Below are 17,516 nucleotides of genomic sequence, written 5' to 3' on the forward strand. Positions count from 1 at the left end.
CTGCTTCTCCCTATGTACTTCTTTGCAACTCCTATACTTAAGTACTTGGGCCAGCCTGATGATATCGGCAAACACTCCGGTACCATAGTTGCTTGGGTCATCCCTATCCGTTTCGCATTTTTTTTAGTTTTTCCTCTCAACCACTCAATGCCAGCTCAGGAACATGGTATATATGCATGTTTTAGTCTAATTCAGTTTTCATTTAGATAATAATCAGTCACAGTGACAGTTAATTATCGTTTGGCAGCTTGTCCTAGCATTTCCTAGCATGTATATATATATAGTTTATTTGATACTGTTATTGGTAAATGATGTTTGGTTACCACCAGGTGATTGTAATAACATCTGGAGTGGCACTTGTAGTTCACATATTTGTGTTTTGGCTTTTTATGTTCGTTCTCAAACTTGGAGTTAGCGGGGCATGGTGGTTCAATGCACTCATCTTATTTACTAACACCACTTGTGGTGGTTGTCCGCTCACTTGGACCGGTTTCTCCATCGAAGCTTTCACAGGACTTTGGGAATTCGGTAAGCTCTCTGTCTCCTCCGAATCATGATCTGACATCTTGGAGAATTGGTATTATAAGATTTTAGTTCTCATGACTGGAAATCTGAAGGATACAAAAATTGATGTCGTCTCCGTCTCCCTGTCTATATGGTACATCACTGAAAATTACTATACTAAATATGAAAAAAATCCCTATCATATTTAATTATTTATTAACTTTAATTGTATAATGACAATTAATGTTCATTGGTAGCATGTCGATACATGGACTGGAGCTGATGATTCCAATTGCTTTCCTGGCCGGGACCGGGTATAGCCATTCTTTCGTATCATGACAACCTCGAGCATGAAATATAACACCCTCCGTTATCGTTTAAATCCTGATCACCTTGCCGGTAAAGAGAAACTCAGTTGGAGTCGATATTCTGGACTCCAGCCACTTTCTATCTCATCAAAACATATTCTAATGAGTATTCTAGTTTTGAAAGAGTTCAGCAACTTTGAAAACTGATGATTTTGGTTACAAACGTTAATAAATAAATGGAAAAGGCATATTGTTGCAACACATCCTTTTCCCATCAAGTCGAACTTGTATAGAACTATCAAGTTTTCAAAAACAGTAGATATCAAATGGTTACTTATAGTGGACTACGGAGGTGTTTAGGAACCCAGCTAATCCGTCATGAAAACAATACCGAACACATAGTATATAATCGAATTTTCTGATGAGATATAAAACATAAACTTATATTCGTGGCCACACAATATAAAAATCATGGGATATTGCTTTCATAGTTGGAAAATTTACAGTGCTTAGAATTGTAAACTTGCTTTTGGCACATGGTTTTTCAAAATATTTGGCTACAGCCTTGGCATGAGGAACTTCACCACTATGTATTTCACGCTCCATCCATGTCACACTCAGATAGCATATGTTGTACATGTAACCACAAATCAAAGGGTGAGTTTTACAAAAGTCCAGTAGAAGATGGAAAGGGAAAATAATTCACCTTTTCTTGAGTGCCATTCTCGATCAGCTCTTTGATCTTAGAAGGAGGATCAGCATGGCCTTTGAAGCCCCTTTTGGTATCCATGAAACTGCAGTTCTCATTATGCAAAATAACCTGAACAGAGCAACAAAAAAAAAGTTATGAAATTTACTTCTGCAGCTCAATCATAAAAGCAAAACCCAACATTGAACTAATCAGCTATCAAGCAGCAGACTTGAGTCAATTTTCAGGCAAAAGCTAACATAAAAAGCGCGGTGTAGAACTTTACCAACATGCTTCACAATTTGAGATCATAACACAAGTTTGAAAGAAAGCTTACGGTCAGAAATAGAAAGCACAACACTCACTGGTCCAAGACAAGAGTGTGATTATAGAAGATTGCTCACAGTTTCTGGTCCCTCTGTAATGATAAGATCCTCTAAATTCTTGGCTAATCTTATTGAGAAATCCTCTTTATTTTCGCCTGCACAAAATATTCCAAGGTTAAAATCAAAGATCACTCTGATATTAGCCATAGCATGAATTTAGAATCCTTCACACCTGGAAGATGAAAACGGCAATAATGAGGGCAGTCTGTGTGCCACACAAATGGTGCAGGTAAATCAAAGTTTGATGCAGCACTGGGAGACTGTAAGAAAAGAGGATCAACGTGGATGCATTTATTAGGAAAATATAAAGAATATCTGAGGAACTACATTCATTCTACCTGGACAAACTTGCTGATATTAAAATGGAGCTATGGTACCTGAAAATAATAACACCACACTTATAAGCACTTTGAGATCTTATAAAAATAAACAACACAAAAAATGACAAGAAACATCCTCTTCTCACGATTTCTTTCTAGCGATAAATTTCTTCTTCTCAGGCCTTCCAAGTGCGTTGTTGTATATACCAAACCAGATTGACCTGCATTATACATACATGAGATTTATAAACAATTCTTATAGGTAGACAGCTTAGAAAAAAAATAGGACATATAGAAAATCATATAGTTTGAGAAACCACTAACCTGTGTATCATTGGGCTCATGATCCACTATTTATAAAAAATGCTTTAGCCGTTTTTGGGGCCATGGACATATCTAAGAGATCCTCAACAAATCCTGTTTTTGCAGGAAAAGGATATCAAAATGATCAAATCTTATTTAATCACTATACTGCCCTGAGTCGTAACACAAACAGGAAATAGCAGCAGACTGTAGAAAAAACACTATAAACGCTTCCACACTCATTATAAATCAAAGACTTGGTAAGAAAAGATGTGTATGCATGCTTGCATCAAAACATCAAATTCGTCCATGGATAAACTTATGCAAGTAAGTAAATGGCTTGTGAACTGAGACTTACACAGAATCAAGATCCTCTTCTCGATTTGGTTGAAGTTGTGTTGTTCATCGGCGGGAGATCGAAGATTTATAGTCGAACCTTTCGTCAGTTACGCTGGGATAGGATGTGTCCGATTGAGTGCTTGAGAGTGGGATGAGTGGGGGGTAATGAAGTTAAATCTCGGAATGAAGAACTTATTAATGCAAAACTGGAAACGTTACGTTGAGCTGGCCAGAGGAGTCCGGAGGTTCCAGCAAACGTTTTCAGAGATTCAGACGGTGCCCTAAATTTGAATGGGCCAGAAATGAATATACAAAACAAATGACCCAATCAAGAAAGGCAATAAAACGCGGATTGGCTTGTGTTTGGAAGTGACACGTGTCCAAAATGCCTCTCCTTCCCTGATGACGTGGCTTAATGAGGAGAGAGGCAAGTCTGTTTTATTGTAAAAGATGATGTTTCTAGACTTGTTATAATTATATAACGTGATAATGAATCTACACATTGTTGGCGGATAAAATCGAAATACACTCTTACCACAATTTTTTTTTTTTTATAACATCGTAACTTTATTGATATCAAATCAATGTAACATATTACATACAACATAAATTACACCAAACATGTAGTTAAAAAGAACTTTTAACAGAGACAGCAATGACACGATGCTTCCTAACGCATTCGTAGGACATGCTAATTCGCTAGCTTTCCTCCACTTCGTTCTTGGTCTTTTAAGATCTTTCTTGTGGCTCTCAATTCTTGTGAGTAAATGCCGTTTTTCTCTAAGAAGATCATTGAATGCGATCCATCTGTTACATCGCAATTCGTCCCAAACACTCCCGCTGCATGAGATAACATGCTTTGTTGTATCTATCCATGGCATTGAAATTCTTTTGCTTTGAAACCGATAAAGCCATATCTTCCCTTCCATTGATTCTTCGATTCTCCATGAGTATGCTATACCCGGATCCCAAATTCGCTCATCAAAACGCTCATCAAAACGCAATGTAACACTTTGAGATTGAATATTAATCCCATTTGCTAATTGGAATTTTGGAAATCGGGCATCGCAAAGGACAAAGAGAGCCTTCACAGAGATTGATGGTTCGTTGTGGGTGAAATCAAACCATAGACACACTCCCACAAAAAAACTTGAAATAAACGTCTCCGTAACTGGAGGAAATTTTCTAGACAGATATGCAATATACCTTTTTGATTGTGGATTCACCATCACTTCTCGTTGACCCATATAAGTCACGTTGATTGGAACCTCCATTATCATCAAAAAGAAGAAAAATGAATGTAGAAACCTTCTCAAAGTCTCACCATCCATCTGATGTTATTGAAAACAAAAATAAAAAACAAATGAAGAAAAAACAGAGCCACCGGCAAACGCCGGCAGCCCAAACACGATGAAGATTTTAAGTTAACTGTTTTTTTTTCGTCTCTGTGATCGCTCTTACCACAAAATTTAAAAGATGTAAACTGACTTTGTCCAAAAAAAAGAAGTTTTATTTTTTTCTAAAATATATGGTATAGGCAAAGAGAGAAAAAAAAACACACATAAATTTATCTTATTATATATAGCTTTCGTGAGCCTCAAGAAACCTTTGAATCCAATATGTCATGTAATGTTATATATAGCTTTCGTGAACCTCAAGAAACCTTTGAATCCAATATGTCATGTAATGTAAAGGCTACAAGTTACATTTCAAATTAGAGAAAAACAAATACTTGAATTATAAAACATGTAAACTGATTTGGTTGCATATACAGTATAGCCTTTTTTGTAGAGATTACATATCAAACATGGTATACACAAAGACTAATCCCCAGTACTTATTGAACCATTGGAAACATTCAATGGCCGGGATCCATTTTACTAACCCTATTCTATCAAAAGGAAAGAATATGAATTCACACACATACACAACATACACATCTTTCATGCACCGTATAAGCATCGAAACCTCTGTATCTAATAGAGTAGACAAGGGTTCTTACAAGCCTTCCCTCGTTTTCTGGCAGTTGTGAGTTTCCAAACTTCTCGGATCTTAAAGGCTGCCTTGACCTTACACCACCTGCCTCTTGGAGATCCCACATTAATGTTAACATCGTACGTTCCAGCTTCTTCCGTGCCAGACACGCTAACACAAAAACTATTCAATTGTTGCTCCACATCCGCTGCACCAGGCGACCAGTTCAAGGGAAAGTCATGATGTTGATGATAAGCACAATTATTCTCGTCATTCTCGATACAATCCCTTGTCTCTACAGTTTGTGATTCACTGTACACCGGATCGTGTTCACTAACATTGAAGCTGTTCCTTTGCATGAATTTTCCATCAATGTGATACGACGTCGTGGCTGGTGAGTTCTCTGGTTGGACCGTGGAGTTTGTAGCGGCGAAGTAAAGAGACCTCAAAGAGTCTGATGAATCCGAAATTCCTAAATATTAAAAAAAACATCAAATAATTTATTAAGTCTATATATAATAAGATATATACATATCAAAAACCTTAGTGTATACCTTGAAAGTTGTTGTGGTGCAATCCAGGACATGCAATTCCAAATCCAGGACTTTGAGTGCATTGCAAGGACCTTTGTGGATATTCCACAAAGGGCCTAAACTGGCTAAGGTTTTGATACGCTTCACGCTTCAGCTTCTCAAGCTGATAAGCTGGTAGCTGGTCGGGGTTTCGAAACGTGCCATCACTGATATACACTTTGACCACTTCATATACAGAGTTGAAAATAAGCGACACACCAGGAGCGGTTGTTGCGTCGTAGATGTAACACTCTGCTTCGTCTAAAACGCATTCCATCGCATGGGATACAATTACTTCTTCATATGTTCTCTTTGAGATCCCTCCACCAAGTAGCTGTTAGAAAGAACAACTTAGGTTAGGTTTATTTACTTCAAAGATTCATTGAATTATTTTAGGTTTATAATCAATCTTACGTTGTATAGCGCCTCTGGATCTACCGTATACCAACGACGAAAATCCTTAACGGTAAAAATCTTCCGCTCAGCCAAACGCTTCGCTGAAACGCCTGCTAATTTCTCCAGTCTCCAAACCTCGTCACCCGGGTACGGAGGATGATGTTTTTTATAAGCTGCATAACCAAAAATGTAGAAAAAAAACTATTGATCATTGAGAAATACTAGCACTAAAACACTTTTTATTCTAAATATTATTAATTAAAAAGTATTATTTTTATTTATCTTGTACTTGAGTTTTTGTTTTAGTAATTAGAATTTATAATTTAATATTTTGGGAGTGAGATTAGGGTTAAATTATTACCATATTTTTTTTAAGGTTTAAAGTAATTTAATCATTTTATTTTTAAAGTATTGTTAGTTTTAAGATTTTTCTCTTTGTAAACTATTTTGTGACAAATATTTTTTTTTGTGCTATCTAAGTGATTTGTTTTGATATTTTACCCTAAACGCATTAACCGTTTCAGACAGCTATACTTACATTCTCCACGTTGGTCTTTAACTTTAAAGGCTTCACTTCTCGCCTCCACGGCGCCACCACCGGTTAGTTTAGCACCTAACCGGAACTTCTTACTCCTAGTCCAGCTCGAATTATCCGAGAAAGTAACAACTCCGGTGATCACTCCGACGCCGTCTTTAAGCGCCACCGTTAAATCTCCGGTGAGTAACGGACGTTTCCCTTCGCGTTGCTTTTCAATATACCCTTTGAATACGTCAACGGTCCAGCTTTCCTCCGTGAAGTCAGCGTTCAGCGGCACTATTTCGACCCGAGAAGACGAGAGCGGTCCTGAGACGACTCGTGAGTTCGTGGCTGTATCCACGAGCTCGAACGCTACGGGAGAACGGTCCCTAGCTTCGATTTTGGCCCCCGTGAATATCGTAGACGGTGGTGCGTTGATGAACCGCAGCTTGAACCGTGAACGCGAGGACGGCGTTTCCGAACGGGATCGCTCTATTGGGGACCATGAAGAGGAGAGATGTGGTTTAATAACACGATCAAGCTCCTCTCGAACCTAAATCATTAAAAATTAACATAATTAGTAACTAGTTTACGCATATCATTGAATATAAAGTATACCTAAGCAAACGTTAACAAGTTGCAACAATTGCATGCAAAAATACAAAGAAAAACACATGTATTTTTTTTATAAAAAAAATATATATCAAGCCCCTCTCGAACCTAAATCATTGAAAATAACATAATTAGTAACTAGTTTAATTAACACATGTATTTTGTTTATACGTATATTAGTACATACAACTCGATCAATAAACTTCTTAGTTATATGTATATAACTTGATATACTATAGAAACTAGCTAGACTTAAGGACCGTTCAATATTGTTGATACGGAGCCCACAAATTATAAAACCACAGAAACTAAAACGGGACAGAAGAGAAGAAGAAGTCAGTCAAAGCTGGCGGCTTTGTAGGAATGGATTAATTTAACTAATTTCGTGACTAATTGAGATTTTAATTAATTATGTGGCTTATGTGTAATTGAAGACGGTGAGAAAACTCACAATTTTCCTGACCATGTTCTCCATCTCAACCCTGAACTGATTAGTTAACCGATCTCTCATCACTTTCTTCACGGCTCTGAGGTTTACATGAGAAAAAAAACAAACTCAAAAACTTAAATTCTTGTTAGAAAACCAACCAAACAATATATTTGTATTGTAAGATGGAAGAAAACTCACTTCTTGAATGTTAGTTTATGAGGTTTTAAACCATTGTACACACTAGCCCCATGAAAATGGGTGTGTTGCATCTTCATTGATCACTTTTGGTTTGTGTTTGTGTGTTATCAGATTTTAGAAAACCTCAAAAGATTTTATCAAGTCTTTCTAAAAAAAGAAAAAGAAAGGGATCTTTGTGTGTGTGAGAGGAGAGGAGAGAGCAGGAGATGAGTTTGTGAAAGAGTAGTTGATGGGGGATTATATAAATTAAGGGAGAGCATTGACGAAGTAGCACTTGAAACTTCGAGGAAGATTCGTTCTGCTCTTATAGTTTAGTAGCGCTATACATTAACAACGCTATAGATTAGTTATTTAGTGTTTTGTTGATTAATTAAAACCAAACATAAGGACACTTGTGCAGTGTCATATATATATTCGTTACCAAATCAATTGCTGGTTGAGTCACAAGCGTATAATAACCTCGAATTTACACTCTATCCGGCCAAACATGTTCATGTATTTAATTCAAAATATAACGGTTTATAAGAACATCCACGCATATTGGGAAAGTCAGTTATAAAGTAGAATTTGTTATAAACCAAATGATGATTGACCATGGACCAGCCTGTACTGCAGGCCCAATCCGAGACATGATAAAGACAACCAGAGACTATGTGTTTATCTAGTATATATTTCATGTATATCCGTAACATAGTGTTTATCCTTATCCTTATCTTGTTAGGATAAACATGACCTTATGACGGTCTAATACCTTGTATATATATATGGACCTTCTGGTCGACAGTAATGATAACAGAAGTATTTTCCCAACACTTCATTTACAACACGTTATCAGCACGACGTTGCTCTCATAAACCCTAACCCTAAAAACCAGAAATAAATCCGAGCAGTAAAAACCCTAATTCCTGACAAACTTCAAACAGCTCTATCCCTCAACTCCGGTGGATCCAGACGACGAGCCAGATACCAAATTAAAGTTCTTGACTAGACGAAGCCAACGCCGCTAACCCCGCATCAATCGGAGTTCGGACGCGCCCCCACGCTCAGTTACAATACAGGCGAAAATTTGTTCCAGAAACCAAAATCTCTCTCAACCATATACCAGTCTCCTATTCCAACAAGCAGCAACAAAAACAATAATTCCGAGCAATCCATCAGCTAACCAGGAAGATCTCTAACTGATAGACCGATCAACCCATCAAAAGTTTTCAGGTATCATCGAAAACTCATCTAAAACCCATAAAGTATTAAATACCCCCATCCGCAGCCATGTAGCTATATTTAGCAACATGTCTCTGCAAATAAAATAAAACCAAAACCAGAAACTCTTTAAAATCTCGAACCTGAACTTGTTTTGAACCTGTTCTTAATCTGAAACTGATTTTAAAATTGTTTAAAACTTTTCCTGATGATAGTTTCACATTAGAACTGTTTAGGATTGAAAGTTAAACAATTTTTTTTAAAAAAATCTGACTGCTATATGTTGAAAGAAACCGACTGTTACTTGCTTAAACTTATCATTATTGTCCTGTTTAATGTTCTTATCTGATCTGAATCAACTAGAACTGTTAAGGACTGCATGTTACATAATTTTTTTTTGAAAATCTGATCATGGTTTCATAAATTAATCTGAGGTTTTACCTCCTGTTCTTGTCTGAGAAATTTGTTTTTCTGATGATTGATAACGACTAGTACTTGATTAGGATTGAAAAAAATATTTTTTTTAATATTTAAAATCGAAATATCAGAGATATATCTGAGAAAATATATTTATTTTTAAATCGAAAAGTATATAATAAATTGCTTGAATAAATCAAATCTTCCTGATTTATTTTTTTTAAGTCACAATAATTTCTGATTTGATTATTTTTCAAAAAAAAATAATAATAAATATATGGTATATTTTTCGAAAACCCTAACCTGATTTCATGATTGAATTGGTTTGCTTGATTGCATATTGTTTGCATACTAATATTGCATACTAAACATGAAATCTCGACTTTTAGGGATATAGATCATTCATAGTTTTCAAGCAATCTGATATGAACTGAAAAAAAAAAATCATTATACTAAATGATCCGATCCAATGGGATGAAGAAAATATGGAACATTTTTCTGATCATCTAAGATAGAATCCCTAAAGGCCTTGAAACCTTGTGTTTGAAATAAGAGGACCTTAAATCTGAAAAATACATTGATCCACACCTTAAACCGTATGGTTTTAAGAAAATGCATCATTTAGAAAAAAAATTTCTTTTGGTCCGTGTGTGGCATTGATATGAAGCATGAAAAATTTCAAAAAGATTACTTGATTAAGACCTGTTTTGAATAATGATTTCAGATGTCGAGTTTCATACCCTCAGATTACAAAGCCCTTGATCTCTCTGGAGATAATTATCTTGATTGGGCTATAAACACTTCAGCCGTCTTGAAGTCTAGAGGACTTGGGAAGTGCATCAAGTATGGCAATGACACCCTTGCGTGTGAAAGACACAGAGCCATAATGATTATGCGACACCATCTCTGTGAGGACCTAAGAGACGAGTTTGGATATGTTAATGATCCTCATAATCTCTGGTCATTTTTGAATTCTAGATTCTGTGAGCCATTGTTGCACGAATCCAAGAAAAAATGGGAAGCTCTAAGGTTCCAGGATTATGAATCCGTGGACAATTATCACTCTGATCTTATGAGAATCACCTATAGTCTTAGACTATGTGGTGAATTGGTAACAAACGAGGATTTGTTAAACAAAACTCGTGACACATTCCATTCAGAGGAAGTGTTGTTATCACATCAGGCCAAAGGTTTCACCACCTATTATGACCTGTTCTCATATTTATTAGACATTGAGCAAAAGAAGCAGAAAAGGATGGATAACATCAGACGGTTTAATGACATCATGGAGATATATTATGAAGTACTAGACAGTGAGATGAAAATCCCTGAAGCTAATAAAGCCACATTTGATAAGAAGAGATCTGAGGAGGATTCCGAGTGGACACTCATGGACCATGAGGTCGGATTATACATTGAATAATTTTCCGACATTCTGATTTTATGTTTTCATATCTGATTTGATTTATTTGTTATTCATTTATGTTATTGAAATAATAAAAACGATTTTGTTTTTATATATTATCTTGCTTGGTCTTGCTTGATGATTCTTGATTAAATAACAAATAAAACCTTAATAAAAGGATAATCAGTCCACTGATAGTTGATTTCATGCATGGTTTAACTTTACCTTGATTGTATAGGTTTAACTTTACCTTCCTGCAATCACATAAAATCAATTGTTGGGTGTAGACTAATGAGTCAGTTCACTGATAGATTGATTTCTCGCATAGATTTAACTTCATCTTGATTGTATAGGTTCAACTTTACCTTCCTACAATCACTTGAAATCAATTAATTGGTACTGACAATGGCAAAAGACACGACATTATTCAGACCCATTGAGTTATAAAGATTTATAACATTCTACATTGAACCAGTGAGCAAAGAAAATACGATTCCTTTCAGATTTTTGAAAAATCGCCTAAAAGCATTATGAATGCCTATACCCATATTTTCTACTGATTTATTTTATGCTAAGGATCAGTATGAAAGAGGCATAAAGCCATGGTAACCAGTATGGTTCACCACGAAATAAACACTGAAAAATTAATTAAGGCACAAAAGTGATCCCATAAAATCTCACAATGTGTTATAAGTACACAAAAGGGAAAATCACTAAAATAATTAAGGCTCCACTGTCCTAAGCACTACGAAATTATGAGTATGTTCATGAGGGGGAAAGAGGACTAAAACCCACAGTCCATGATCATATCATATATTCGGATTCTATGGTTTACAACCATAATATACACGGCTGGAAAGCTTTAAAACCCTCACTAATGATACATCACTCACGTCCAGCCTAAAGCTTAAGGACATTATGTATATAAATATTGATTTACATCAGTCCATACATGTAAGCATAGACATTCCCACCTCTGAATGATTAAGGGTCATAAACCAGACATATACACAAACCATCTTAAGAAAATACGAATATTCCACCACATATATGTGTGCCATTTAAGATGGAACCTCAGATGAGGATTGGGAATATATATTAGATAAATAAGACTTCCTCCACGAAACTATAATGTATCTTGTGCCAAACATGGATGATTTAATCAAGTGGCCAAGAACACAGATTACAAAAGATAGTAATCTGATTATCCAACTTTGAAAGGAGAAAGTTATCAGGCTGATAAAGAGTAAAGAGTAAAAGAGAAATATAATGGTATCAACCATAGTTGTCTTGGCAAGATCCTCAGACCAAAGATTATGATCTAGACGTTCTAAAAGAATATGATCAAAAGATATAAAAGCTAGCAGAAATATATGCCAAACACACTGACCCAGAAAAAAAAATGACTATGTCATACCAGCTTAAGCACCACGAATTAGATGTCTAAGAGACACAATCAAGTTGTTACAATGTCTATTAGAGATAGACAAATAAGTTCCAAATAATAAGGAACCTCGGAAAGTAATGAAAGGTGCTCAGAATCGTACAAATCCGAGGTCATAAGAGAAACCAGTTCAGACAGAGAAATAAGGTTGCGCAACCACACATCTAAGGTACAAGACCATGTAGTTTGGGACGCCAAACTGCAAGGTATAAAGGTCTTGGATAATAAGATCTCAAAATCTAATTAGATCATGTCTGGAACAGTATGAAACTAAAGATAAAGAGTGTTAACACCAAAGATGTATTTATAAGAGCTCATAAAAGATTGTAGTACTTGGGATTTGAAGGATATAACCTGAGGATCATGAACCCACGTAGAAAACTCATAAAACCAATATAGGGACGTGGGGTGTTCAAAGAATTCAAAGTAATTATAAGACAGATGGGCGTAGTAACCATGTACATACAGAAAAGCCATCTAAGAAAGAAACCAGTGAATGAATCTTGTGAGATAAGAAATTCCGTGAGATTTAAAGGACATGACCACATGGTATAGTGAGTCCATGTTCCTTCTAAATAACATTCAAGTATAGCTTGATTACACAAGGATACTCACAAGGACCAAGGAACAATTTATAAAGAGATATGCTCCTATATGGTGGATGCTACTACAGAAAATCAAGTTTGATTTTGTCTGGATATTTACTAAAGAAATAATGGTGTAGTAAGCAGCAAATGGATCACTGGATAAATGTATCAATGTACCATAGAAATATGAGAAAGAAATTCTCATAGAATAAGCTTTGTTCCTAAGTTGTTTATGGATTGTAATGTACAGCAGCTGTAAGTAATATGAAAGACTAAGTATTTACTTAGTGCAGTCAGTCCATACAGAAAATATTATAATTCTTTGTGATCATAATAAAGACCAACTGAGAGAAAAATGTTTAATGGTTCAAATGTTCAATAATACAAGTTATCGATTGATTAAACAGGCTATGTTTTACATATGGAAAGTCTGTAGAAAAATCATAGCCGTGTGTGTGTATGATTAAGTCAGCACGTCTAAGTGAGAACCATAAACCAGGATAGTGACCAGAAGGATGTATGGTCGTGGCTTAATGATTATAAGCATTGCTAAAGCAAGAAAAGATCGATAACCATGTACAAAGGACATGAGTGTATGACTGCGAATTCATTGTGTGATGAGTTTCATTGCAGCAAATAATTATTGATGGTATGACCTTAGACACTCATGATTATGAACGAATATAGACAAGGTCTATAGCTCAACATGGATCGACAAAAGAAAATAAAGAATGATTGGTTACAATGGATAAAACCATTGGCACATACGAAGAGATATAAGTCCGAATGAACGAAAGATATGAAGTAAAGTTGTTCGTATGTGTTCTGGGTCTATGACTCAATATATATTGAATGTCCACGTTTTGGGAAAGCCATATAACCAAAGAGAATCCGTGGGACATGAAAAAGGACCTGCAAGTAAAGTTTTATTGCAGATTATAAAGTCCATCCGAGCACCGTTTGAAGCACCATCAGTTCAACCAAGACATGGAGTGATCAGCAGCAAATATGTACATACTGACCACATCTTAATGGAGTTCCAAAAGACATACCAACGTCCAAGACTTACAAGTTCATTCAAGGAGAATCCAGCTGATCATCTTCACCAATTCATAGGCAACTTCAACGTTCAAGAAGACTCGGATACCAGATGGGAATGCATCTACTACAGTGATGCATTCATCTGGGGGAGTTCATGTGTTGTACTCTTTTTCCTGTCCTTGGTTTCCCATTTTGCCACATTGGTTTTGGGGTTTTTCAGGAGAGGTTTTAATGAGGCAACATTAAGCATGCAACGAACCTGTACCGGATGTGTCGATCAAGGGGGAGTGTTATAAACCAAATGATGATCGACCATGGACCAGCCCGTACTGCAGGCCCAATCCGGGACATGATAAAGACAACCAGAGACTATGTGTTTATCTAGTATATATTCCATGTATATTCGTAACATAGTGTTTATCCTTATCATTATCTTGTTAGGATAAACATGACATTATGACAGTCTAATACCTTGTATATATATGGACCTGCTGGTCGACAGTAACGATAACAGAAGTATTTTCCCAACCCTTCGTTTACAACAGAATTACAGTCTAATAACTCCCCGTCTATAGATTTTTTCATGTCTACAACCTTTAAAGATTTTTGTTGGAAAAATTCCCTTAACGGGAGATCAGCCGAATAACGAAAACAAGAACCAGTTCCTAAATCATTTTATTCAATTTCTTCTGTTTTCTTTTGGATTTTTTTTTTTTTATTTATCTCATCTGATGAATTTGATGCCTATAAGCGTTTAGATATCTCAAACGAAATAAAATAGACATGATATTTTTGAAATAATATATTCCGGAGTAAGAGAAAAAATATTATTGACCTAAACACACAAATATATTAAGGGAAAAATAGATTTCTGATGTCTCTAACTAGTACTTTGTCATTTATAATATGTAATTAAATATATCATTGAAATTTTCTATACGTAAACTTGAGAAAACGTGTACTAGTTTTCCATTGTGCATTAAATATCATCATTGAAATAATTCATTAAGAAATTAGTTGATGATCTCTTCGATCTTGGTTTCTAAGTATTACAAACGTTCATTTGTATAGTTTGTGGTCAGAAATCATATGAGCGAAAAACATTTGTTGTTGTTAGCAGACAAAGATCCTGCATTTATGTGTAAGAATTGCATCTTAATAGATGTTACAGTCTACGCGTTTTATAATTATTACTTGAAAGCTTTTGTCCGTTTCTCAATCATTGACTAGACCTGAGAAACACGTAACTCTTATGGTGCTACCATGCACAATCAAACCCTACGCGGCTACTCATGCACTGGTTTTAAATGCAATAGTTGATATATATAGCATAAATTTCGTATTTTCTAAATTTAGGAGTGGTATGGATCCCTTGATAAAAAAGGAAGCAGTTTGATCATATATTAACGTTAAATTGTTCTATTTAGCTTGATGAACTATCTCAATTTTATAACATTTGAAAATTTATAAACCAGCCAAAAAGAACCGATGACATAAGCGTTGACAAGGCTACATCCTCAACTAAAAGCACATGACCCCAAAAAACACGTTTAGGCGGTAATGATAACGCGTTTTAAGTAGTTTATGATCATATAAAATAACATTCAACATAAATATTAAAGTTTTCATAAGTTACAAAAAAAAAAAAAAATATTAAAGTTTTCATGATTGCAGGACAAGATGCAGATAAATATAAGGACAAATTTTTCTTCATTAACGCGTTCCGATGATGGACAATCTCTCTCTACGATGGAAACCAAGTAAAACGACATAAACGGTTTATTTTTATTTATTTAAAAATGCAAATAGGATAATCTCTTTGTTTTTTTTTTTGACATCAAACGGCTGATTTATTATTCAAGCTTAGAATAATCTCTTTGTTTCATTTCATTTTATATAATATATAAGATTAATGCATATATATTAAGAAAATACAATTTTATATAATTTATATTGACTATATATAAATATCATTAAACAAAACTAATTTAACCAATAAAGAAAAAAAATTGTATTATGAATTAGTCGCAAATCTCAAACAATTTAATTTTTTTTTATCTGAAATAATGAAAAAATCTCTTATTTTACAATAAACATATTTTTAAGCATCAAATAAACTGAAACAGAAAAGTATATTATATATAATTAAGGGATTCTTTATAATAGGTAGGCATTAAACAATGTAGCTTTGAAGATTCAGAACTTATAAAAGTTGATATAAAAAATATTCTATACCATATTAGGATAGACAATTTCTGATCTTTTATACAAATAAGGAGGAAGTTAAATATAATAAAATTAGAGGGTTTTTTTGAAACTTAATAAAATTAAAAGTAAAGGTTTCAAGAACTCTTGTTCAATTGTTTCCAGGCCAATATAATGTATGGATGACTTTTACGGGAAAAAATGGCGTGCATATGTATAAATACATTTCTTGAAACTTTCCTTCCAAATTCGAGGAAAACGGAAAGGAACTGCCGAATAGTCAAAGTAACTGTTGATTGATATCTAAGTTTGATCATCGAATCATTTCGTGTTAAAAGTTATTCTTGGGTTCAACCTCACCGGCCAATAAAATTTCTTTATTTCAAATTCGATATTTTTTTAAAAAAAATAAAACAAAATATTATCAAGTTATGTTATGTTTTTTAAATAAAAAAGTAAAAAAAAAATAGTAGTTACAGAAAAAAAAATTATAAAAAAAAAATTTTAATGTCAGTCGTCAGCAAAACATTAAACCCTAAATCCTAATCCCTAAACCCTAAATCCTAAACCCTTGGGTAAATCTAAACCCTTGGGTAAACTCTAAACCCTTGGATAAACCCTAAACCCTTGGGTAAACCCTAAACCCTTGGATAAATCCTAAACTCTAAATAAAAACACTAAACCCTAAAACTCTAAACCCTAAATTCTAAACCCTAAACCCTTGAGTGTTTTAGTGTTTAATGATCTTGATTTAGAGTTTAAGATTTATCCTAGAGTTTAAGATTTATCCTAGGGTTTAGGGTTTACCCAAGGGTTTAGGGTTTAGGGATTAAGATTTAAGGTTTAATGTTTTGCTGACGACGTTAAAAATATTTTTTTTTTGTAATTACTACTATTTTTTATTTATTTCTTTTTATATTTTAATTTTAGAAAGATAATATCATTTGAGAATATTTTGTTTCCTTTTTTAAAAGATATCAAATATGAAATAACACAATTTTATTGGTTGGTGAACCTAGAGGTTCATACTAGGGGGTGAACCCAAGAATAAGTCTTTCCTTAACCGGTCAATCTTGACGTGGCTTTCATACTTTTTAATTATATTGTTCACTTGTAATAGTTTTTTTTTTTTTTCTGTTTAAGATGGGTTCGGGCCTTCGGCCTTACTCCTCCTTATACCCGGAGCTAGCTTTTGTCTGTACCTGTTACGGCCCTGAACACTTCTCCCCACCCGAGACTCGTGACCTCTCAGACAAATGTCTGAGGTGTTACCAGTTGAGCTAGCTCGTCCGGGTTCACTTGTAATAGTTAATCTGCTGTGTTGATCTTTTTTTGGATGTATCATCGTATAGCAAAGTTGAACAAAATACACATGCTAAGTTGTGACCAGAACTATATTTTAGTTCATTTGTGAAGTTTGGTGCGCAAATGAGAGATTAAACGAGTCTTGGTTCTTTTCTGCATTTGGTTATCTGTCCCAAAACAAGGTTTGCGTTTGGTTATACTATTCATAACTTAGAAATGCAAAGACAACACACACACACAATCCGATCCATATATACGAAACGTTTTAATGTTGAGTTCACAATTTTATATATTCGAAATCAAGCACTACGTATACAAAACAGATTCACTCGAATCCAAAGTCTAAAAGTGAAGTTTTTTTTTAA

At 34.7% G+C, this 17,516-nt stretch overlaps 2 protein-coding genes across 6 annotated transcripts; one reads left to right on the forward strand and one right to left on the reverse strand.

Annotated features, from left to right (window-relative positions):
- Positions 1-1,218: 1,218 nt before the first annotated feature.
- On the reverse strand, positions 1,219-7,791 carry LOC111198122 (calmodulin-binding protein 60 G). Of its 5 annotated transcripts, none has more exons than XM_048748024.1 (12): positions 7,548-7,791; positions 7,371-7,446; positions 6,329-6,860; positions 5,809-5,963; positions 5,377-5,728; positions 2,868-5,294; positions 2,531-2,623; positions 2,353-2,427; positions 2,225-2,263; positions 2,059-2,146; positions 1,905-1,981; positions 1,219-1,606 (listed from the first exon to the last, which is right to left on the reverse strand). In XM_048748024.1, exons 1-6 carry the CDS (start codon positions 7,622-7,624, stop codon positions 4,825-4,827), a joined length of 1,662 nt encoding a protein of 553 aa, XP_048603981.1. In that variant the 5' UTR covers positions 7,625-7,791; the 3' UTR covers positions 1,219-1,606; positions 1,905-1,981; positions 2,059-2,146; positions 2,225-2,263; positions 2,353-2,427; positions 2,531-2,623; positions 2,868-4,824. The 5 variants fall into 5 exon arrangements, with proteins under 5 accessions (XP_048603981.1, XP_048603978.1, XP_048603980.1 ...); XM_048748021.1 differs by having other exon boundaries at positions 1,219-1,632; XM_048748023.1 differs by having other exon boundaries at positions 1,866-1,981.
- Positions 7,792-9,888: 2,097 nt separating this feature from the next.
- LOC125582495 lies at positions 9,889-10,587 on the forward strand. The gene has a single exon (XM_048749241.1). The coding sequence runs from the start codon at positions 9,889-9,891 to the stop codon at positions 10,585-10,587; it is 699 nt and encodes a 232-aa protein (XP_048605198.1).
- Positions 10,588-17,516: the final 6,929 nt, after the last annotated feature.

The sequence above is a fragment of the Brassica napus genome, chromosome C2 (assembly GCF_020379485.1).
Source record: "Brassica napus cultivar Da-Ae chromosome C2, Da-Ae, whole genome shotgun sequence".
Lineage (NCBI taxonomy): Eukaryota > Viridiplantae > Streptophyta > Magnoliopsida > Brassicales > Brassicaceae > Brassica > Brassica napus.

What these genes read in the sequence shown, in the direction of transcription:
- LOC125582495 (XM_048749241.1), top strand. Translation starts at nt 9,889, where the DNA reads ATGTCGAGTTTCATACCCTCAGATTACAAAGCCCTTGATCTCTCTGGA.
- LOC111198122 (XM_048748024.1), bottom strand. Translation starts at nt 7,624, where the DNA reads ATGAAGATGCAACACACCCATTTTCATGGGGCTAGTGTGTACAATGGT. An exon ending in CATAAACTAACATTCAAGAA is followed by an intron (nt 7,447 to 7,547) that starts GTGAGTTTTCTT and finishes TGTAAACCTCAG; the next exon opens with AGCCGTGAAGAAAGTGATGA. An exon ending in GCACCACAACAACTTTCAAG is followed by an intron (nt 5,295 to 5,376) that starts GTATACACTAAG and finishes TTTAATATTTAG; the next exon opens with GAATTTCGGATTCATCAGAC.